Source organism: Coturnix japonica, chromosome 14 (genome assembly GCF_001577835.2).
Source record: "Coturnix japonica isolate 7356 chromosome 14, Coturnix japonica 2.1, whole genome shotgun sequence".
Classification (NCBI taxonomy): Eukaryota; Metazoa; Chordata; class Aves; order Galliformes; family Phasianidae; genus Coturnix; species Coturnix japonica.
This window is the reverse complement of record NC_029529.1, coordinates 2,169,649-2,193,779: the sequence shown is the minus strand read 5'-3', so window position 1 is coordinate 2,193,779 and position 24,131 is coordinate 2,169,649. Positions and strand designations below refer to the sequence as shown.

The following is a 24,131-nucleotide window of genomic DNA, read 5'->3' as shown; positions in this document are numbered from 1 at the left end:
ATTCAAAATATATTTAAACAGCAAAATCTTTTGACTATCTATTTTGGACTGTTTTTTAAGCCTAATCTCAATCAGTTCTCAGTTTACAGGAGTATTTTGAGATGCCTGTGCTGGAGCATTTTGTGGCAGCACGTCCAGTTATACACAGTGATTTTGTTCCATCCTTGCTTTGTGTTCAGAAATAAATGTCAAAGATGCGTTTGTGTTGAGATAATTCAGCTCAGCCGTATATCAAATCTCCAAGTGATAGAACTGTGAAGCATTTGTTCTCCCCAAAGTTAACGTTCAGAGGGATTTGTGTGCTACAGGCCATATCAGCGCTGGTTTATTGTGAGGCCTGATGGAGCAAGCACAGCACTTGGCTGCTTCTCTGCGGTGCATGCCTCGAAGTCAGAGTGAGGAGCAGCTTACCATTGTCAGCATTTGATTCATAGAGTTGTGTAAATGGGCAAAAAGATTCCTTTCTGTCATACCAGAGGCCAAATTAAACAGAAAGTGAGGGGAGGGTTATTTAGTTGTGAGGAAACAACACAAGTTGATGATGTACCTTCGCAAGGTTTTGCAGTTTGTTTCGGGCTGAGTTTGTCTTTATTTAATGCCATAAAATACAGTTCTTCTTGCTGAGCAGAGATGCTAGCGGTGTGAAGGCAGACCTGGAGCTGGCAGAATGCAGCAGAAAGGTGTGAGCACCACACACTGCTGGGAGCTGGGCTGGCAGCAACCAAGCCATCCGTGCTGATGCTGATCCACCAGCCTGCCCCATGAGTTCATCATGTTCCCTTTCAAGCAGGCATCTCAAAAATAGGATGCAGATATGGAGGAATGCATCCTGGCAGTACTAACAAAAACAAGGTGTTTTTGGGTTGGGTTTTTGAGGCAGCGAACTGATAAACGTGGCAAGGCTGGAAGTAGCACATGTTCCTACCAGAAGTGGGGCTGGGTGTCTTCGGGATTACTTTGATGTACATTTAAGTGTTTAGTGAAGAGTCTGAAGGAAAATTACTGAGTAAGATGGAACAAAGTAATGCGACTGTGTCTGAACCTATTTATGTACGATGAAGAAAGTGCGCCCTTAGGTCTGTATTTGTACAGTCAGTAGATTTAAGCAGCTTCTCGTGCTTGAAAAGCTCCTTTGGTTCAGGTGCCGGCACATAGAGATCACAAAAGAACCAACCTGTGTATCTTCTGATCTAATCGACGTCTACTTTCTTGTTCTCTGAATTAGTGACGCTGTAAAAAATGAAGCTGCTTTAATTGATGTAGCTGACTAAAATGCTCTCACAAAAGGATTATTTATTGTCTAGGGAAATTTTATCTCTGGTTCATTTTATTGTAAAGATTCTATCTCAGAAAAGCTGTGAATCAGAGATGAAGGGGAGTAATGATAAACTCAGGGAAAACATAAGGAAAACGTGTGGGTGTTTGAGTTTGCACATGTCTGTAAGCTATTATAGATATGCAAATACAAAATCAAGTGCTTGTGGACATGTGGTTTTGTGTCAGCTATGAGTTTTATTCATCAGCTATTTAACACCAGATCTGTAAGCTTATAGAAAATAACTCCAACTCGAGCTAGATAACCTTTATCAGCTTTTTTATAATGATTTCATTTGCTGATCCAATTATATACTAAATTGAATCCTATCCGCTAACACAAGTTCAATGTTTTTATTATATGCAGCTGCTCGATATCCCCAGGTGTGGGAGAACGCGGCGTGGATGGAAATTAATTAAGTGAGATGTGGGAGATGGCTGTGGCCGTATGTTATGTGCTTGTCAGCCAGAGCAGACGCATGTCAGACTCTGCGTGATCAGTTGCAGCATGCGCTTCCCTGGCTTGCAGGAGGCACACAGCAGAGTGGCAGGGGATAGAGCTCTGCAGCCCTTACCTTTGGTTGCAGATTGCTTCCTTGCTCTACCGGTGCACAGATGCACACCTTGCACGAGGTGCCCAAGGAATCTCCTGATAGGCAAAACTGTTTTACGCCAAGCTGATTAAAAACCTGCTCTGACTGCATTTCTGTTTAGCACCTGACCGCTAATTCTTGCAGTATCCTAAATGGCGAGGGCAGCTAGTCACAGAAAGGGAACATTTGTCAAGTTTTTTAACAATAAACAAAAATAATTGTCCCTTATGTATCTTTGTGCTGCCAGAGTTGCCAGGCACAGGTACTGTCTGGTGGCACTCGATCCTTTCCTATACATGCAGAAGCCATGCATATAAAAATAGTGCGTAGGAGCAGTAAGTGTGTGATTTGGGAACAATAATACAAGAACACAATTTAATTTTCCAATATTTATAGAGAATTCTTAGGGGTGAATCTTGCACAGAATGCAGAAAAATAAAGTAATTTAAATCAATGAGTATCAGGTTCATTACCAAGTTCCTGCAAGTGCAGGTAGCTGTTAGTGGGCATGCTGTGTATGGTTAAATTGGCAAATTAATTGGTAGAATAAGTCTTTGGGAATGGTTTGTTACACACAGAGCTGCAAGGAAACGTAAATATATAACATTTGTTTCTCATTAAAGCATGTCCTCCCCATCTCAATTTCAAAGGTAAAACAGAAAGCACCATTACTGTTATGGGGGGAGGTATTTCTCTTACTTGCAGAATGCGAACAAGAGGCAATACGCATAGCATGGTTGGGGGTTTTTGCATTTACTTACATACACATGCAATGTAATTTATCACAATTCACTACTTAAGGTAATGTCACATAACCCATTATTTGGATGTATGTTGCCATGTCCCTAAGTTGAGCTTCTGCTCCCAGAGATAAGATAGTAGTGCATTTTATACTGCAAGCCTCTGGGAGTTGTTTAAATCTCAATATTTTCTAATTTATTTCTGAAGAACTTCAGCTGCAGAGCTGCAGTAACCCTTGAGATCAGTGATCCATATCAGTGCCATTTGCAAGGACTACCTTAGCTACATTATCAGTATTCAGGTGAGGATGAGGGATACTGCATAGGCACTCTTGGGTTTAATTGGGATAGTCCAGAAGAGGGAGCTTGAAATTAAAGAGTGAAGAGATTTGAAACACCAGAAGGAATAAATTACTCAAATATGGGAACTTTGTTATGGTCACCCTTTATCACTGGTGGAATTCACTGCATTACTGCTAACAGGTTTCTTGTGGGGTGATAATTATTCTTGTCATGCTGTTTTTCTGTCCCACCAGAAGCAATTAAGTGAAAATGTTTATTTTTACAGCATGATACCTACTGTTTCTTCTCTAGAATGTTTGAGGAAGGAACAAATAATTAATAGCACGGTGCGCACATGTAAATTGTGTACACTCATCTGTGACTTACAAAGCCATCCTCCTCAGTTTGCTCAAACACGCCGACCTTGTTTCGATTGCTCTAGAGATGAATCTGTCCCACTTTTCTCATGTACGTGATTTTTCATAGCGATAAGCATTTCCCCAGGTCACTTCTGGAATGCCAGTGTGTGCAGAAAACAGCTCTGACTTTGTTACAGTGCCCTTCTCTACTCCTCATCATAACGTATTTGGAGGTTTCTCAAAGTAAAAGCTTCAATATTTGACACTTGCAGCAATGCAGTATTCTTGCGGTGTATAAACTCAATAAATGCCTCTACCTTCATGGTAGAGTTCTGTACCCACTGGCTGAGGAAAGAGCTTCTAATCCCTTATCCTTCCCCTAATAAAACAGAAGGAAGCTTGTGCAGTCCGGCGTGTGTGTTTATATATGTATATATATGTTTGTACATCATAACCGAGTAGAAACTGTATGTGACCCAAGTTCCTCAGATTTTTTTCTTTTCTTGTTTGTTTTTCTCTTGGCATTTCATTTCTTTCCCCCATTTTGAACCTTACTGCCAAGATTAAAATCTCGAGGCTACAGAAAACAAACCAGATAGGATTAAGGTCAATTGAGATATCATTTTACAGTGTCTTGTTTTGATTGCAACCTTTTACTAGGCAACTTCATTTCTGAATAACATCACAGCGAAAAGCAGATTCTCAGAAGCTATCACAGTAGAGCATTAGACGGCTTCAACTCTTTAAAAAACATTTTAATCGGGAAATGACATCAGCCATTTTCCACAGGAATATTCAGTTTCATCAAACTGATTCTTTCCTGCAAGAAAACACGCTGGTACTTCATTTATAAATGAAGATGTGCTGATAGGCACCCAGACTATTGCTGCGTGGTGCTCGCAGCAATGTGAAGCTGGGCTATAGTCTCGTTGCAGTTATTTATGCAGAAGCGGGCAGATCTTCCCCCGTCTGTACACACAGCGCATACTTTCCGTGCATTATGCTCGGGATCTCCTCCAGCTGGCCTCCTGACTCACGCTCCCCTGCCTCCGCCGTGTCTGCGGCTCAGCCCTGTCCCACCTCATCTCTCCCAGCGAGGGAAGCTCGCTGCCAGGCCCCAGGCTCCTGTCTGTGGAGGGGACTAATGGAGGTCCCCCATCCCACCTGCTGCTCCAGCCAGGCTCCGTCAGGGCTGCTGGCTCTACTCTTAGGGCCTTGCTCAGTCTGACTTTGAGCTTCTGCCCTCCTTTGGGCCCCTCTTCTAGTGTTTGATGACCTCTAGAGCAAAATATTTCTTCTTTATATCAGGTGGGAATTTGCCCTGTTCCCATTTGTTTTATTACACCCTCCTACTTTGCACCTCTAATGAGTCTGGCTCTACCTCTTCCACACCATCCCATTAACAGCTGTAAGCAACACTAAGGTTTGCCCTGATTGTCTTTAAGAGAAGAAGGGCAGTATTCCCACTCTGCCTTCAGCTGTGTGCTTTAGGCCCTGACCCTGACCCAGGGCCCAAGACCCAGGCCCTGGGTCATTTCAGTGCCCACTCCAGTCTGCCAATGTCCTCCTGTATGAGGGATCCCAAAACTGAACAGAGTATGCCATGCTGTCTTACAGTGCCTCTGGCACTGAGACGTGCGGGAAGGTGTAGGGCTCATCCTTGTAGCATGGCTGCCATGAAATGGTGCTTCTGAGGAGTGGGCAGGAGCAGCAGATGGGGTGTGAGCCATGGGCTGTGCGCCTGTACCTTGTTACCCACCAGCCACAAGCATTGGCCTCTCTTAAGGGATCACTTCTCAGTGCCCTTGACCACAGCAGATGGTTTTCCAGGTGAAGATCCTTGCAGAAGCTCTTTCCCTTTGAAAGCTGTTTTTAACAGGTTGAAGGTGATGTGAACCACTGACTTGTAGACGTATAAAGAGTCCGTAAAATAAATTGATGCTTTACTTTAAATGTTTCATTCTGGTCGTTGACTGTAATAATTAATGAACCCATAAAAGGACTTCATAGATCATTAAAAATGGAAATGCTTCACAGAAATAGATAGCAATGGTGTTTTATTTCTTTCTGTTTCACAGGCCTGTGAGTTATGTGGATTTGTGACTTAATAAATGTGTTGGAATTAGACACGGACTCTTGTTTTAACCTGCAGTTTAAAATGTGTTCTCATGTCCAATTTCAAAGACTTATATGGTCATTATGGTAAAATTAATGTATGGCTGAATTGTAATAATAGTTAAATATTGGTCATTATAATGAGGTCATTAAATGTTCTCAATTGCTAATAGCCTTGTTTATTTCTATAATTAACTTATTGCTCTCCTAACAGGAAAATAAGTTAATGAGGGCAGCTATGTAATACTTTTATGAACACTTCAGTACAGGCTCTGCCTTAGGTATGTGTCTGTGACACCATGCAGGTGTGGGCTCTGGTCCATTAATTTCAAATGCTTCTAGAAAGGAACCTTTTCCTTTACGTGTGCATAGTGCTGCTTTTATTCTCAGCAGTCATTCAATAATAGTAATTGTTTCTCAGTGCAGTGTTGTACATCAGCAGTGACATGCAGCATTTGTAGGAACAAACTGTGGATCAAAGGTTTATACTTTACGTGCACAATAGCGTGAAGCCTCCCATTTCATCCAATGGTAAAGCACTGCAATTATTCCTTCATTACACAGGTGTTAATTGAAGCAAGTTGTCTGCTTTAAGTTCTGGGCTCTTCATCCTTTCAGGAGGAGCTGTTATTAGAACAATTGCTCGAAAGACATGCAGGAGAAGAGAAAAACCTCCAGAACTTTATAAATCTTAAAATAGTACCCAGATACGAGTTACAGCTAATGAAAGGTGGAGTTACTATCAGCCGTGTTTACTAAACTTACGAGGTTTCCAAGTTGGAAAGATTTAAAACACTGGAGTCTTCATGCTGAAGCAGTCTTACTCCAAGAAAAAGTTGCGTGTCATTGTTGAATTATGCCAGAGCAGCTACATGTCTTATAAGCCTATCCTCAAGAAGACAGGGCTTTCTTTGTTAGAGAGATAGCAAAGGAAGGAGAATCTCCGTGTTGCACACGCACTGAAGGCTTTCTGAGTTTGCCTGCGCAGTGAAATTGTTCTGATTGAGCTCCGGGGTAAGGAGGATTTTCCATTTTTCCCTAGCACATATACGTTTTGTCTATTCCGTTTTTCCTTTCCTGTAATGCATTCAGCACAGCAAGGGCTGGAAAGAAATCTGATTGTGAAACTGATAAATTGTCTTACATAGTTTCCCTATTTTGGCCATTGCCATGGTCTGGTTCTGAAAGTGCTTGGAATCCTTGTTCTCTCGCTTTGTTTTAACAAGCTTGTTCTTGGTTGCCCATTGCCTGTACTTTATTACCTGCACTGCACTTTTTTTTCCCTGCCTATCTCATATTCCACACTGACTCCAAGCAGCCTCCGTGCAAAACCAGATGAGCTGATTTATTTTTATCATTCACTTTTTCTCACGAGAAAGAGAAGCTCTCGGGCCTGCCCTCTGTGCTAGCTTCCTCTTAGCACAGTCATTTACGTCTTGGCAAGCGGGGTATATAAAATGCTACTGAATTAAATCAGCAAAGTGTTTCATCACATTTATTTTGCAATCAGTGTGATAGATTCTTTACTGGTATAAACAGCTGCAGTCTGGTTGTTTCAAGTGGAGTTTTCCTTCTCTGCATGAAGCAGGAGCTGGCTCAGCCTGTGCAGGTGTCACAGAGTCACACAAATGACAGGCAGCAAAGGATCAGACCTTAAGGTTGCAGCCCTGACCACAGTTGTTTGCAGTTCTCCCTTACACTCACGGAAGAAGCTTCATGTGTTAAAACTTGCTGCAGCTCTTTGATATCTTTGACCTTTCTGAAAAACTTTCGTACATTTTTATATTCCCTAAGAAGACAGATGGTATTTTTTGATTGCATAGATAGAGATTTCATGTCTAAACACATTCCTTGCTTTCACTTTGTTGGACTAGTTAACTGTTCTGTGTGTTCTGTGCTGCTCAGATGCTTTCATTTTAATTTTAATCTTAATTTTTTTGAATGATACTATCAGAAAGTTACAAAGAATTAAACATGCAGAAATCTCCCTGGAATACATCAGTCCTATCACACTAGCGTCTCCCTTTGGATCCAGATGGGAATATTCATGTACATGCAATTCCACCTACAGCTACAGTTCCAAGCCAGAAGTTGTCCTTGATGCCTTCTGGTTGGCTCCAAGTGTCACAATCAACCAGCTGCAGATCCGGGAGCAGACAGGGCAGTTGTGGAAAGATTACAGAGCCTATCAAAAGTGTTTACTCTCGAGAGGGCGAGAAGGAGCCCTCTGAATGCTGATGCTGAGCCCAGGAGACACTGATGCATCTCCTGTGTTTGCAGCCTCATGGAACAGCTGCTGAAATCTCAGAGCTGGAGTCCTGTTTTCTTCTTCCATTACCTCCACGAGTCACCTGGAAACATGGCAAGCGATAACATTTCCATTTGAACAAAATAAGGAAATCCCTGCGAGCAATTCTCGTTTAGAGCACAATAATAAAAACCCTGGCAAAAAATCAAACCCTTTCCATCAGTTCAGCACACAGCATTGCTAGCACAGTTGGTGTCAACAGTTTAGTGCTGGTGTGGAGACAGAGGCTGCTGTGTTCTTGGTGGTGCAGCTCAGACAGAGAAGATGAAATCACGGTAGTTCAACATTGGGTGAAAACTTAACTAGTGATTTTCTGACTTTATGCTGTAATTTAGGAACGAGTATGTGTGTGTCTGTGCCTCATTATTTAACAATACCTTCCAAGCCAAGAAAGGCAACTACCTGCTTGTGCAGAACTGCAGGAGAATGCCTTTGCTTTGGTGGAGTGGGTGCAACACTGTGTTTGTAAGGGCCTTTCTTTAACTGTAATGGCCAGTGTGTGATTCTGAATGGCTTAAAAGCATAAGCAGGCACAAGATGCAAGAAGAAAGCAACCACCTGTATTTTGGCCCTGCCTGGATTACTTGTGCCTCTGGTGAGTGCCACTTCTTAGCTCCTTCAGTATGTAAAGCTTCACTTGTTTTCTCAATGTAGTTCAGACCCAGGATACATGGCTGAATCCGAGTATGGAACATGGGCGGATGGCAGGAGAGAAGATATATCCACTTACTGCAGTTTCACATTTTGGCTTGAGTCAGGAACAAACGTTTTTGAATTTCCAAAGCATTTTGGCATGTTGATCCTTGTGACATGTTTATTTCGGCAACTGTGAATAAAAGCAATAAGAAAATCCTCAAAATGGATTTTTACACTTAGTTGGAATTAAACGAAAAGCCAGATTTCATGCAGGGATTGTAAGTGTTTGCTACATTTGATGACAATAATTTCCAGAGGGCTGATTTTCTTTGGTGCTATTCTAAATGTCCCAGTTTTTGGCTGCCAGACTTGTAGGCTGGGAAACTTTGAGGCTGCCTCCTGATCCGTATCATCTGAGATCTGAGTCTGTTTAATGAATGTCAAACTGGGCATCCGAAAGCAGAAACACCCCGACTCATTAATCACCGTGAGAGATCTTGGCCTAACCATATAAGTTAAGAACAATAGTTCACAAGTAGAAAGAAACAGGGCTGTGTTTCCAGTGACAGTCATGATATTGGTGGTCCCCCGTATTTCTTTACCAAAGGTGTGCCCTTCGTTTTGCTTTAGAAATACAGATCAGCGTCACCATGACTTTGGATAACTCATGCATTTGTGTGGTTGTGTTTGTTGACATCCTTCAGAAATCTCTCCAGATATCTAAGGCTCCATCTTGTGAATCCTTTGCTGAATGACATTGTATTTGTGATGCCAGAGGCAGCAAAATATTCATGCAAAACTGCAGTTGCTGCCAACAGACTTTGGGCTCATTACACCTTCAACTGAAAGTTTGAGCTTGTGAGTTCTTATTAAAATGCTGAGTGTTGTGGAAGTGACGTGTGGAACGTTTTGAAGAAGGGTGCAGTGCTATACATAATTTATTGGGCACTGTTCGTACGGTCAATTGTTAAGTTATAAATAAAGTGCAGCCTTAAAGCAAAGATGAAAGGCTGAAATTGTGGGTAGTTACTTCCTCTGCGTTTCTATTCCAAAAAAGAGTTTCCAAGTTTGCTCAGTCACATTTTGGTTCGGTTATTGATATTCACAGTGACGTGTCTATTTTTGGATGCATCACATTGAAGGCTTCGTTCTCTGCCCTGCAGAGTGCCTTTTCTTCCTGTAAATGTTACTGAACTCTTCTTAAAGCTCAGTGAGGTGACCAGGCACAGGGAAGGGGGGCGGTGGGGAAGCAGAGGAGGCTCTGTGTTACCAAACTTCCAGGTTCCAGAGCTACTGAAGAGCAGTTTGACTTGTCTGATTGATACAGGGTTCCCCAGTGACTGTTTCATTTCAGCATCGTGGTGCTTTCCCCCGTCACATATGAACCTCAGCTATTCAGCTGAGTGTGGGCACAGGAGCTGCACAGCCTGCTGCACACTCATGCTTTTCTGCTAACAGAGCAGTCTTCAACCAGAGAAATGCTGATCCCATTTAAGTTCATTAAGAATGAGTTTGGTGGCTTTTAGAATACAGGCCACTTACTTTTCAGAATGATTTAATATAGGTCTTTGTAATGGTACTCAAAATAGGGTGCAAAGTTGGTGTCCGTGGAATTGCTTGTTACCTGTGATGGATATATTTCCTGAATGTGAGTAGGAATAGCACAGAGTGAGCCTGATGAAACAACAGAGGCAAAAAATATTGTCTTAGCACAGGTTTCAGCATCCTTTGCAGGCAGAGGCAAAGAGCTGCTGGAGGTGCTGACACAGAGCTATGGTGCTCCATCTCAGCCCTGGGTGCAAAACCATTCTGGCTGCTTAAGAGGAAAGACATGACCAATTTGAACTTAGGAGTGAAACATTTCCTAGAGCTGAGCCTGAATAAATTCTGGAACAGTTGAACAGGAAATAAGCTAATAATGGGATTTTACAATATGCATTTCCCATATAAGGCACTGAAATGCAACGTAGGTTTGTTGCTGATCTTCTGGCTGTTTTGATGAAAATTTTACGTTTCTTCACTTGCTTGCACTCCTTTGTGTTAGTGAGGAATGTGCTCCATTCCAGTTTGAAGTGTGTCATCTCTTTCTGGTGGTCCATGAATGGACCGGTCCCACACCAGACCAGCAGAGACCAGTTCACAGTTCCTCCTGGCTGCCTTTTATTTGTGCTGTTTATCTTAGCCCTTGCTCCTGATGCATAGGAAGGTGAAGAGAGGTGGGGAGCACCCTTCTCAGTACTGTTCATGCATCTGAAAATAATAAGTTCCCCAAAATGCTGGTGTGGGGAAAGGAAGCCCAGGCTCCAGGCAGCCTGCTGTATCCCTCAGTAAACAAAGGACTGGATTTGGGCAAGTTGCCCGAAGTGTTGGTGCAGGGTGCATTCTCGCCCTCACTGCTCTGCCTGGCCTTTTAAGGATATGCGACAGTATGCTTAAGAACACAGTAAGGTGTGTAATTCAGCAATGATTAATGAGCATTAGGCTCGTCTGTAGCTTCAGTGTTTCTATAGCATTGGTCAGATTCCCTTCTCGCTGGTAACTCACCAAAGTGTAACTAAGATTGTCAGAGTTTGGACTCCCATCTTCTGCACTGTAAGTGTAATCTCTAGCCAGTCGTTATGCTACATTAATTTAGAGCCATCTACCTTTCCAAACATACTCTGCATTGTGGAACAGGTTTTGCTTGTACGCATGAGGCCAGATGTTCACAAGAGCAGAGCTCCTGTTTAGGCATCTAGCAATTACTGCTGGGACTCATACTGATTGCAGCTGAAAATCTGAAATCTGTCTGCTTAGACAATAAAATGCTCAAGCTGCCTCATGTGTGCATTGCTATAAGAAGTGGCCTATGTGCAATTTATTCAGGAGTTCTTGCAAAATAGCATACACCGAATCACAGTTTTAAAGCACAGCTTGTGCCAAACTAGTTATTTTGAGTTGTTACCAAGCAGGGGCTCACTTTCCACTCACATCTAACATTTTCCTTTTCTTTTTCTGCAATATCTCTTAATGAAGTCTCAATGAAACAACAAATGTAGGTCTACCGGCTAGATAAGAAATAAGGCTGATTCATTAACGAACATTTCTTTCCTTTTCCAGTGACATATTTGATGCCATGTTTCCTGTTACACACATCGCAGGAGAAACAGTCATACAGCAAGGTAATCCTTCCCCCTTTTTCACCCTTGCATATTTGCTGAGACTGTACAATGCACATCTCATCATCTGAGAGTTCGCCCTATTCGCTTAATGGGAACAGTGTCCATATTCCAGAGGTTTGTCGGTGTTTTGGCTGTGTGATAAATCCACTGATGTAGGCTCAATATATGTAGAGCCCTCCAACTCTAAATCTGTATGGTCTCAAAATGCTACAGTTAAACATAGATAAGTCGTATTGAAAATGTAGATGTTCATTCCTTAACTTCAGATATTCAGGAAGAGAAGCACAGCTCATAATGCATAAGGGTGGCACATTCTAGCTGAGAGTAATTAGAGATGGAAAATATTTTCATGGTTGTTGGGAATATTCAACACCTCATTGTGCTGTATCGTAGTTATCACACTTGGCAACTTACCTGCATGCCTGCAGCGTGTTGTGGAGGACTTCAGTGCCCTCAGGATATAAAGCCTCTTGCATGTTTACATTCACTGAAGTGTTGAATCAATCAAAAGAGATAAATTAATGCAACTGAAAGATACTGGGAAGAAATAGTAGTGACATTTTGATTTATGAAGGAAAACAGGCACAGCTCTTTCAGAGAATGAATCTCCCTGTAAGTAATCTGCTGTACAAACCTGTACAAATATGTACAGAATTAAACGCAGAGACAGGAAATTATTGACTAATTTAGCAGACCTTCAGGAAACAGCCACCTTTTATACTTTGCTTCCAGGTGATGAAGGAGACAACTTCTATGTGATTGACCAAGGCGAGGTGGATGTAAGTACACGCTTACAGTCTGATACCTATTGTGAATTTACCTAATTCCATTTTATGCTCTGGCACACGGTTTGATCCAGCAATGTTCTGTGGTTCTGTCTCCTTTGTTCTTGGAATAGATTTCACAGGATTGGTCTCATTGCTTCGCTTTTGTTGTGTTAAGTCATTTGTGCATAATTTCATAATTGGCATGTTTTACATCCCAGCTTATTTGTCCATTCCAAGCAGGAAAATATGGTATCAAAAACAAGCAAATGACATTATCTTCAGAACCCTAACCACACCTGGAGGTGTGCAGTCTTTGGCAGAGCAGGCCACCATGCTGGAATGCACCCGAGGGTTCAGATCAGCCAAAAGGAAAATATTTTCTTTAATCAGTTAGCTGATGTGGTTTTTTCTTTCCTTCCAAACTGAGATGCAGCCTCAGGCAGTTAGTTTCATCTTAGAAGCCTTAATTTGTGTTTAAAATTAGGTCCAAATACGTGAACAATACAGCGTATTAATAAAGCAAAGATTATTATAAGTGTAAAGTGATCTGTGAGACCACAAAATGTTTACAGGAATATGTGGTGGGTTAATCAGCAAGGCTTGGAAATGACTCTTTCTTCTGAAACCGCCCTCCAAACTGCAATCTGTTCACCTCTTATCATTTTTGTGCTGTATGAGGCTGACTCTTGTTCAGTTCTGCTGCAAGATTCTCATTTGTCTGAATTCCTACACGCCTCGCATACCAGTGATGTTGGGTAGGACTGCTCATTAAGCAGTGCTGCTCCTCAGATGCCCAGATGAATTTTGTTCGGAGGGTTTAAAGAGGAAAATGATTTGTTTTAAAACCAGGCAGGAGCACAAAGTTATTTTAGTGCAAGTTGTTTTTTAGAAGTGTGTTTGTGGCAGGAGACCATCTAATTGGTATGGCTGGGGATTGAGAAACCTCACACGCTGCCTCTGCCTCTGGAAGCTGCTGCTCAGGAAATCCGTCTGACTCACTGTTCCTATCAGACATACCTCTCAGAAGCAAAAACTGCCACATCCACGGTGTCAGAAATTAAAAGAGCAATATTTATAGAGCAGTGCTGAAATTTAGTATTAAAATCATAATTTCAGGCCCTGTACCTGGCCTGATTACTTCCTTAGCTTTGAATCAGATGCACAGATGTACATAAAGGCACATCTTGAAGATACAGATTAATTCTCTTTAAAACAATCAGTACTGACCAAAAACCCTGAAGAAAAGGGTCTTCAGTGTTTGACCTGGGGATAAGGGGAATATGAATGGTGTCAGAAAATGATCTCAGAGCTTTTTCAAGGTGGTGAATGTTGAGAAGGGCTTCCTCACGGCACCAGGGGCTGCATTCTCTGTCAGGTAAGATGGAAACCTTAGTTTTCTTCCCAGATATAACCTGACATAATTCAAAAACAACTTCTTGATGGTTAAAAAAAAACCAACAAGCAGAACCTCTGATAGACATCTAACTCAATGTATTATTTGGCTATCAGAGGTTCAGCTTGTTTTTCTTTTGTGGCTAAAGTTGAAATTCTTTAATAAATACTCTTGACCACAAGTGGCCCAAGAAGAAACACCTACTCACATCATTTCTAAATGACTTCTGGAGTTCGTTAACGTTTTAGGCAGAACAATACTACATATCCCAGAGCATTACAAAATCCTTTGAGGCTTCTGAGATGTTTAGGGTGAAATCTGAAGAAACAGCTTGAGTAACTGAGTGGTCTCAGTGTCACTGCAATGCAGGTATGTGTAGGCTCTTAAGCTGGTGGTTTTGACAGTGGTGACCAAGGCTGCTGGTTTGCTTATGTCCCGTAATGTGCTCCTGTGTAAGGTGGCAGACCCCAGACCCACGGGTGTGCACTGTCACACTGCAGATGTGGTGCTCCCCAGAAAAAGTTCTTCCACTTTCAGGGCAGCAGTGCTGTAATTCTTCTTGTCCAAAGAAAACCCAGATCGCTAGTAACTGAGCTGCAGTTCATTTAAGCCTTGCCAGATACTCTTTTGGCATGCTTCCATCCTTCTCCAAGACAAAAAAGCTACTTGGAGAGTAGATAATTGACCCTGGGACTTAAAGCCTCGAGCCATTATCTGCCTAGTTCAGCCAGTGTTGGCATGTGCAGCAAGGCTTTTCACCCTTGGCCAGGCTGTGCTTTCTCTGTTTCCGCGATCAGGTATAATGGGACTTGGAGATTCAAGGAGTAGTTTGCTCTGAGTACACTGTGATTTATAAGCAACGAGTGCACATGAAAAAATTAGGTGAAGGAAATGGCGGTGACCATCATAAAATTCCTGTCTCCTGGATGAAAGTCGGGGCAAAGCTGAAAACCTTTCAACTAAGAGAATAAAACCAAAGTACCAGCACAGTCGAAGTAACAAAAGCGGTGAGTGGTGAGAGGAAACCCCAAACATTCTAAAGTAATTCACTGTTAGTCTGGGGGTGGGCACCCAGAAGAGTGAGAGGATTCTCAAATTTGCTTAGAAATAATCTGAGTCAAATTAGAACTACAATTTATTAATGTATTTTTAAATACAATAACACTTTATCCTCAGCTGTTGGCCATTCTTAGAGTACGAACCAGCCCTGTTGTCATGCCCACAGAATGAAGTGTCTGTACATTTCTTTCTTGTTATTACTGTGGACAGCCATATGCAGCCCCCCCTCAGTTAGCAAGTACTGTGCCCTGCATACAGTGAGCTGTGGACTAAGGGAGAAGGGTGCATGTTGTCATACAGAAGGGTTGTTTTAATCTCACTTCCTAATGGCAGTCAGGAAAATATACAATTATGTAGCAGCGGTTTTCAAGGTAGTAAAAGCAGCCATGCACAGGTGTATGGGTAACACCACTGGCTGACTTTAAAGAAATCAAAGTGTTCTTCAAAGAATGTGAAAGCCATAGGAGCTAAAGGAGGGTTCTTGTTGCTGGCTGTTATTCTCAGGTCATTTCTTTACAGCAGCTTGCCATCTGCCTCGTATACTTGCTCAGCTAAATGGTGCGTGAGCCGTTACCTTTCTGCTTTGCAGTACATCCCAGAACACCAGTAATGGGGTAGGTGTGGGAGAACCTGCTTTCCTTCTGTCACACAGCAGGTGTATGAACCAGGATGAGAATGGTAGTGGACCAAGGCAGGCACAGGGTGTGAAGGGATGCGATGGAGTTGTCAGTCACAGCCCTTCCTCATCCCCCTTCAGGGCTGAAGGGAACCATAAGCTCATGACCTGGTTCTGTATCCGCATACAGTTTGTACCGGGTAGTTAAAGGCGTGAGGTTGGAAGTCTTAGAGGTCAGCTGTCTACCAGAAGGTTTCTGCTCAAGGAAATGTGAACCTGTGCCAAAATCTGGCCGAGCTTAAATTATAGTTTCCATTAAAGATCTTGAAAGCACCTGCTAAAGTATGTGTCTTGCAAAAATCTCTAATCCATATTTCTAAATATAAAACGGCTTCCTGTTTATTATTTTAATCTTACAACCTCAATTTTTTTTTTCCCCTACTTTAAAAAGCGACATCAGCTGCTGTTTTAGAATAGATGTTGGTGTTTTTAGAGCCGGTAACTTCCCATTCTATTTAATGTCACAGCAACCCTGTACAGACATTCTCAGGTTTTCTTCTTGTAAAACAACAGCCGCTGTTTTGGTGAGAATCAAAATGAAAACATTTCAGTGTTTTTCTTCAATAGCTTCTTTACTGTATTAAGCTATATTTGGAGCTATAAATTAAGATTATCTTTTTATTGGGGGTCAAATCTGCTTGAAACTCTTATTTGTATATACCAATTGTCTGCTTTGTATATACAAAGATGAGAATTACACAGTGCTTTATGTGAGAATAGGGCTGGATTTTAAAGCTGGTTATATTTTATCATCCATCGACTGCTTTTTGTTTGAATTCTTCCATCTTTATGGTTCTTCCTGTTCAACGCCTTTCTAATTTCAGGATATTTCTTGGAGACTTTAAACAGAACTTTTTCATGTTTGGAGTTTTCCCCTGGATTTTTGGGGGATTCTGAGAGCAGTCTTCAAATTTGTGTGTTTATGTTTAAGAAAAGCACATTCACAGTACAAATAAAGCACTGGCTTTATTTGGGAAAACTACCCACATATAAATATCCCTCATGGCGAAGACTTGCTTATTTTTCCAAGAAGAAATAAGTCTCATCTTCATTTTTGGATAACAAATATTAAGACTTGACAAGACACAAAGCACAAATTATTACAAACAGATTCAAGGGAGGAGATTTAAGATCTGAAAGTTGCAGTGCCTGGAACAAATTAGGTTGTCCACAGAGATCACAAACTGGCAGTAAAAAAAAACCCTAAAAGAAAAGCTAAAAAGTTTGCTTGAAATCAGCAGCACGTGAGTGAGAACTTAGTAAAGTCACTCTATGCAGCTCCAAGATCCATGTTCCCCTCCTGCATTTGGTGTAACGTGGCTCTGTTACTGCTAACACTAAGGTCACACTCTGCTTCTCTGGATGAAGATGAATGAGGCCAAGATGCATTCCGATGACACTGAGCATGGTGTGACTCATTGCATGTTCTCTCACAGCACATATGCATATCGTGGCCTATGAAGAATGGAACTGCTGATGTTCACAGAAGGTTTTTCCCACTTGCCTCCTAAAAAACCCCTGAATTGAATGAAGTTGCATGATTTTCCAGCCCACAGGAATTGTACTGCTGGTACTCAATGGTGAGAAACAATAGAAATCTTAAATACTCTTGATCTGTGGGATGTAGGTGGTCCTGGTGACTTTATTCCCCATCAGATTTGGGCATCTGCAGTCATACATTCCTGTTCAGCTACATGAAAGAAGGAAGTTCCAATTGTTACAGAGCAGGCTGAGTAACAATTAGGCCTAATTTCCTTGTATCTTTGCTTCTTTGGTTAGAATTCACAACTGCCTAAAAACACTTGAGCCAAAACCGCAGTATTTTTTAGGATAAAGAAGATCATCTGAACTGCTGCTGTGTAATATTGGCTTTCATAAGGTGTTCTGAACCTAAAATAGCTTTACTTCCTACACCTTACAAACAGAGCTCCTCTCCCTTTTACTTCTTATCTTCTTTTGAACTGATTTAAAAGGGACTCGTGGAGCTTCTGTTAAAGGGCAGAATGGCACTGTAATGTTTCACCAGTGCACTTCAGCATCGCGGTGAAGACAAAAGTTGATGGATGACTTAGGCCTTTCCAGAGAATGAAGTGCAGTGGTTTTCCTCTCAGAAAACAATAGTTATTCTCAAGCTGTTTTGTCGTTTTGGAAGCTGGTATTGGAAATGACATTTTTATTGGGGCAGTGAATGCTGAGCCCAAAGACTGTCAGATCAGTGATGTGGTTTCTCTTCAGAGTACTTTAAACCTGACACCCTTGGGGTGGAGGGATGACTGTTTGCATAAACAGTTTACAGGCTGGATGTCAAACATGTTTTGGGGAGTCTTGTCAAGTAAGACAGTAAAATTAAAGAAGTCTTAGAGCAGATTTGTAGTAGCCTCTGTTTACAGCAACTGTGCAACAGTGAATGTCTGTCCATGGCTTGCTCTGTCTCGAGGTTTACCATCTTAATTTCCCTCTGGGCGACAGTCATGTAATGCATTCTGCTTTAAAAAGAAATGTCAACCATATTGCTTAAAAAAATATGTGTTGGTGTGAGTTTATAATTCGAACCCTGGTTTATATTCCTCAAAGAAGCTGTCACCGCATTTAACCAATCATTTTACCAAACTACCTCACAATAAGTGAGGGAGTTTAAAATGTCCTTGTGTTCAGATATGTGGTCAAGTTTGCCATGGGTGGATCGAGAAGAATCAAAAGTTCTGTGAGCTTTTCTTCTTGCAGTGAGTGTGAAGGTTTGAGAGGAAATGCTGTTGATATTCTCCTGTGTGCCACCTCTGTGGTGGCAAGGAAAAGAAGGGCAAACACCTTTTGTAGCTTGGCAGCCTGCTACCACCTGCCTGCGCTGGATTATTTTTACCCTTTATATCAACCCCTTGATCCTCAGATGCTCCAGGAGCACAAAGAACCGCAACATTGCTCAAAGTCCAGCAGTGATGCTAATGGTGTTCCTATTCAGCTGGCTGCCAACAGGTTTCTTGATGAGCTGAACTGCTCCACGGCCTCATTTAGCTCCTACTCAACCAGGTTTTCACTGACCTTAGGAGGAGCTGCATCAGATCTTAATTGGGTATCGGGAAGATAAATTGGGATTGATTCCAGCTGTAGCTCATCAGATGGCTTTTCATCATAAAATGAAAGTAGAAATAAAATTAATACTGACAATTCATTGAATTTTGACCCCAGTTCATTTATTTTGGTCACCACCTTTTCTCATGCCTAGCTTGAGTGTGGCTTTAACTCATATATTTTTAAAACCTGCTCATCTGTTACACAGTAATTGATAATATGCTATGCTCTTTTGCTTTCCCATAATTTCCTGCTGATGACAGAGAATACCTGCATATTTTCTTCACAGTATTTTTCTTCACAAAGTTCCCATAGAAATTGAGTTCATTCTGGTTGATTTCTGTTGTCACTGGTCTGTAACAGATTGGGACATACTGGATAAGTGCACACAGACCTTCCTACCCTCTGAACTCATTAGCAGGATGAAGAGGGCTTGATGTGGAGGTTTATAGGAGCAAGGCTACAAGCAAGCTGCAGAATACAGAACCCAAGTTAGCCTTAGAATGCACAGTTATGTCTTATGGGATGTATCATCAAGGGCAGATTGAGCCCAGCATAGAGCACCTTCATAAGTCCTCTTTCCTGCAGTGAAGGTTGTACATAGCACCCAAGTGTAGGGCTTCTCCAATTATATGTCTCAAATTATAGTGCTATTGACCCATACAGTATTTCAAGAAGATATATTACCTAAACAGCCCTTGGGTGAATTACTGCTTCATACGTTCTGATACATGAGTTATGGAAGGATAATTCTGTGGAGGATTTGGGAAGCTACCCAAATCCAAAGCACTCGGTAGTCTTTGCTAAGAGAAAAGGAGATTCTGATACATTCATACCTTGGCACTAAGCTTAGGGAAGGAAAAAAAGTTCCTTTTCCAAAGAAAAGGATAACTTTTCTTCAGTGCTTTTCATTTCATGGCCGTGGTGCTTTTCAGCATCCCTCATGATACATGTCAACAAATCTCCTTCCTTTCACACCCAACAGTGTTAATAAAACTGAAGTTGTGACAGTTCTGCTTGTTGACTCTCTGAGCCTCAAACACAAAAGGGAAAACCTGATGCCAGTTAACCATGGGAGCTGGAATTGTGGAGAGTACATACAGTCGTTGTGCTGAGGCAAGATGACTTGAAATTCTGTCCACAAAGCAGGTGGCTGCCCTCTTTTTGACTGACTGAGGAGACTGTTCTGCTCTTGTTTCACTGTCCACAGCACTGACCATTAGAAAGGAAATTTCTGATAGCTTGATAGGTAATGGGCAGGAGGAGGGAGCTGCATCTAAGACCCCGGTCTCATTTTGCTTCTCACTTTGTGTTTTGGTATGGTAGGTTTATGTCAATGGAGAGTGGGTCACCAGCATTGGAGAAGGAGGCAGCTTTGGGGAGCTGGCACTGATCTATGGAACACCCAGAGCTGCCACGGTCAAGGCCAAGACAGATCTCAAGCTCTGGGGCATCGACAGAGACAGCTACAGGCGCATTTTAATGGTAAGTGTGTGGAGAATGACTTGTTTATGGGACTGATATTTTTTACTTTCTTCTGTAGTGCCAGTGCTACTCTCTGTTCAGATAACGCTGATTATAGAAAGCTCTGCGGTCTCTGTTCCTAAATAAAAGAGAAAGGACAGCACAACAACATTAGGTAACTAAATGAAGCAAAGTAAAAGGTGACAACATTCAGCACAAAGATGCTGACTCAGAAATGCAATTGAATAATGTATATAATAACTGCTATACATGAATAACTGCGGACAGCTGGGAAGGCTTCAGGAAGCCTCCATTACCCTCCTAAGCTAATGCAAGTCTCCTCATGTACCTCAGAATGTCTTTCATCGCTACACCTTGCCTATGGGGCCTTCCAGTTTGCTTTATAAACTGTTCAAGGCAGACAGTGCTAGGGAGGCTGTTAAGAAAAGCCACATGTGGACTCTGCCCTCCATCTCATAGTCCAGCAGACAGCTAAATGCATCACAGGATGTGACGCTGCAGTCTGTGCTGTTGGCTCATGGCTCTGCTCCTTTCAAACTCCCTGGTCTCTGTCCTTCTGGGCACCTGGGCTGTGTGTTATGGATTGGCTGCCAGTTCTTGAGCTGGGAGTTTAAAATGGAAATATTGATGGGTGATTTACTTTAGCAACATCATAACTTTTTTTGGGTGGTGTTTGTTTCTGATCTCAAAGTGCATATTGTTTCCTTCTCTGTAAAGTACTCCTTTTTTCTTTTGATAACTAGCAGATAGCTCTACTGAAATCTTACTTCTTTCTCTGTGGGATTTGTCCCTAAAAGATCCATTATTTCATTATGATCTGAAGGAAATTATATTATGGTCTCAGCATAAAGGATTGTGCATTTTGAGATAATATATATTTCCAGTGGATGTCACAGATAACTGAAAAAGGATTGAATGGATTTTACAGTTGAATGATTAATTCTTAAGAAACAGAATGTGAGAATGATATTTGTTTATACTTGTAATGACTGTTGGATGTCCCTGTGAAGCATTACTGATTTTCGCTCAGTATTTCATTACCTGAACTCTGTATCACATGAAAGAACATCACTCTGACCTCAGGAGATGGAGGTGCACTCTATCCCTAGGTGTCATCTTGGTAGCTGAAGGGCAAGATTGAGGAGTAATGGTGACAAACATACTGTCCTCTCTCATGTTGTTAAGCAGGATGAACTTTTTCAATGCTTCCCGGTGTAGAGAAGCAGGCAGCAGTAACTGAGGCCTTTCTGCAAGATACTTCTGTATTTCCCTCACAGCTGGGACCATTAAAAATTCAATTACATTCAATACTCAAACATCATAATTGTAATTTTCACAGTGCTTAGGTATGAAATATTTCAGGTAGCGCAGTGAAATAATTGCTGCAGGTATTGCAGGTGCCCTATTTTTAGTGCTGTCCACTTCAAATGCAATTTCCTTATCCATATTACATGGATTCTGTCATATTTTCGTTTCTTTGTACGTGGATAATTCCTTGGCTGTAGGTGAAATGAGACACCTGTCTGGTGCATTCATGTGAGGGCAGGTTACTGTGGCTCTCTACACATTTCCTCAAGCCCAAGAATTAATTACATCATGTTTCGGTGGTTGTATTTCATACTTGAAGCTAACTCCACCATTACACGGCTGGTTTTGCTGTAGTTGGTTTTAAGAGGCAGTAGTTGGTGCCTTTCAAGTCCCAGAAACACGATTTCCTGCCATTTAGCCTCTAACCTCACATTTCTAGAAAGCTGCTGGATATTTTAGATGCAGAAGAGCTTCTGCCTTTAAATGAGGTGCAGCAATGCTTAGTTAGGATAACTTGAAATACATCGTTTATCATGATTTTAAAACTGAGAGGGAACAGCGTTTTTAAAATAAATTTCCTGTTTGCAAATACTTTTGTCCAAGGATGGTGCTTTATTTTCTTTCTTTTCTGCAGTCAGATCAAGCCCCTCCCTGACCCGCGATGGTTTTTTTTCTTTGGGCTGAATTCCTTCCTGGACGTGACCAGCCCCATTTTTCTCAAGCTGGCGTTAAAATTTTACTCAAGTTGTAAATATTTATTTGTGAATCATTGCCTTCAGGTCCGCTCTTGCCAAAAAGATGTTATCCTGTCATGAGACGTTGACTCCGTACCTCATTTCTCCTTGCAGGCTCTGCTTTGGTTCTTTGCTTCACACGCAGTCAGTTCTGGTTTGTATTTATGCTTACTGCCATTTCCCCCACTTACACATCTCATCCATACTGACTGGTTTATGGGACGAATAAAACGTATCACGGGAGGTTTGGGAGTTTTGGTTTTCCATCTTTTTGGGTGGACGAAGCCTGATGCAAAAAGTTCCTGCTGGCTTTTAGTTACAGTTGTCATCCATTTATTACTGGAGCCTGTCCCAAAAGAAGTTCTTCAAAATAGATATATTTCTTTATATTTCATTGTCTCTGTCTAGGTACCCTGATAGCTTGAGGGTCACATTCAAGTTTGTTTTAGCAGCTGTGATGGTTGTAAATGCTGGGATCATTCTTTTTGTTAGGATTTGCAGAGAAACTGCTTGACTTTCGCTTCAGTCCTTGACAAAGTGTTACAGCATGAAATTCATTGTATTAGATGGATTACAAAAACCACTTCAGCGTGTTCCCCCCTCAGTATGCTCACAAATCTCGACTCATCTGTGTGTCCCATTTGTTACATAAAACTATCTGTGCTAACTTGCATACTTTTCACACTGTTGCAGTTCTTTATGCACACTTTCTCTGTGTGCTCACCCACAAACACAACTGTATGTATGTGTTCTCTGTTTATTTATTTACATTCTTCTGGGAGAGGAATTTTTGCCTTAGGATCCTCATCTAATTCAGTTACTAAAATGTTGCTGCTTTCTTCTTTGCTATTGGGATTCAAGAGCATCACAGAGCAGGGAACATCCCAGGGTAGTACAATATTTGTATTCTAAATATGGCAAATACCACAAATACCAGAGAAGCAAATGTCTGTATCCCTACATCAGATTGATCCCCCAGACAATTCAGTTCCCAGACTGAGGAAATTTGAAGTATTAATTTCTTGTAATTTCTTCTGCAAGGGGGCCTGGTTCAGGATGATTTAACTCTCCTATGGTTCCCATGGCCCAAGCTACCTGACTCTGAGAATGAAATTGCATTGCGTTCAGCACTTTTTGCTTGTTTGGCAGATTTTGCTCATGGAAAGTGAACTGTAATACTGGGATATAAGTAGTGACAAAGCAGTGTTAGTCAGTTCCTAATGTTGTGTCTCATTTTTTTTTCATGGTATTCTGGCTTTGTTTTGCCATCTCTTCAAAGCTTTGAATCTGAGTACATGTTCTTTAGCAAGTGCCTTTTTCCAATGAGATAAAATCAAGTCAGGAGGACTTAGCATTTCCATAATAGATTGCGTGCTTGCCAAAACTTAAAGCGAATGTGAAGCCTGCATTCTCTCTAACATCCATGCAGCCAGGGTCTTGTGGGGTATTCTGTTTTCAGGGCCAGTATCGCATTGTTTTGTTGACTTCTTTTCAGGCTCCTGTAAGAATGTACACCCTAAGCATCGTTCAATATCAGGTTTACCCAGGGATTAACCAGGGCTGGAGCAGCCCAGAAGGCCATTCCAGTGCTTCCTGCCAGCTGCATACCTGCCAGCATAGCTTTTTTATTTGAAACTTGAGCCATGCTTTGCTTTTCGGTAGCCATTTGTTGGGCTTCTTAATGAAGGTGGGGATTTCTAGGAAGGACCCAGTCAACTGCTGCCAGCCTGTCTGCAATGCCAAAGGAAGGGAGAAAAAAGAAGGCACTGAGAGTGCTGGAGGGACCAAGCAAAGAGGCAAGCGGAGGGGAAGGAGGGCAGAGACCTGACAGGAGGAATGGGGAGGAAGGTGGAAAAAAATGCAGCGGAAATGAAGAAGAGACAGCTGGAAAATAGATGCATCAGTTCTATTCAACATGATGTGTTGTAATCTCTGCAGCATTCGTTTTTTAGAGCCTGAGAATTTTTAAGTGGTCCTAAAAATGGCTTTGAACACTTTCCTGGTTGGATTTGGCAAACACAAGTGACTTGTTTCTCCTTGTGACTGTTTCAGGGAGGAACACTGCAGCTTAGAACATTAACAGCTCCTCACAGTTAGGGAGAACCACTGCTTGAAGGAATGCTCATTCATGT

At 41.8% G+C, this 24,131-nt stretch overlaps 1 protein-coding gene across 1 annotated transcript in view; it reads left to right on the top strand.

Annotated features, from left to right (window-relative positions):
• PRKAR1B (protein kinase cAMP-dependent type I regulatory subunit beta) overlaps nt 1–24,131 on the top strand; it is a 91,533-nt gene that overhangs the window by 41,280 nt on the left and 26,122 nt on the right. Inside the window, exons 5-7 of the mRNA XM_015876891.2 lie at nt 11,447–11,508; nt 12,241–12,287; nt 19,799–19,957. Of these exons, the coding sequence (XP_015732377.1) occupies nt 11,447–11,508; nt 12,241–12,287; nt 19,799–19,957 (268 nt within the window). The remainder of the gene's footprint in view (nt 1–11,446; nt 11,509–12,240; nt 12,288–19,798; nt 19,958–24,131) is intronic.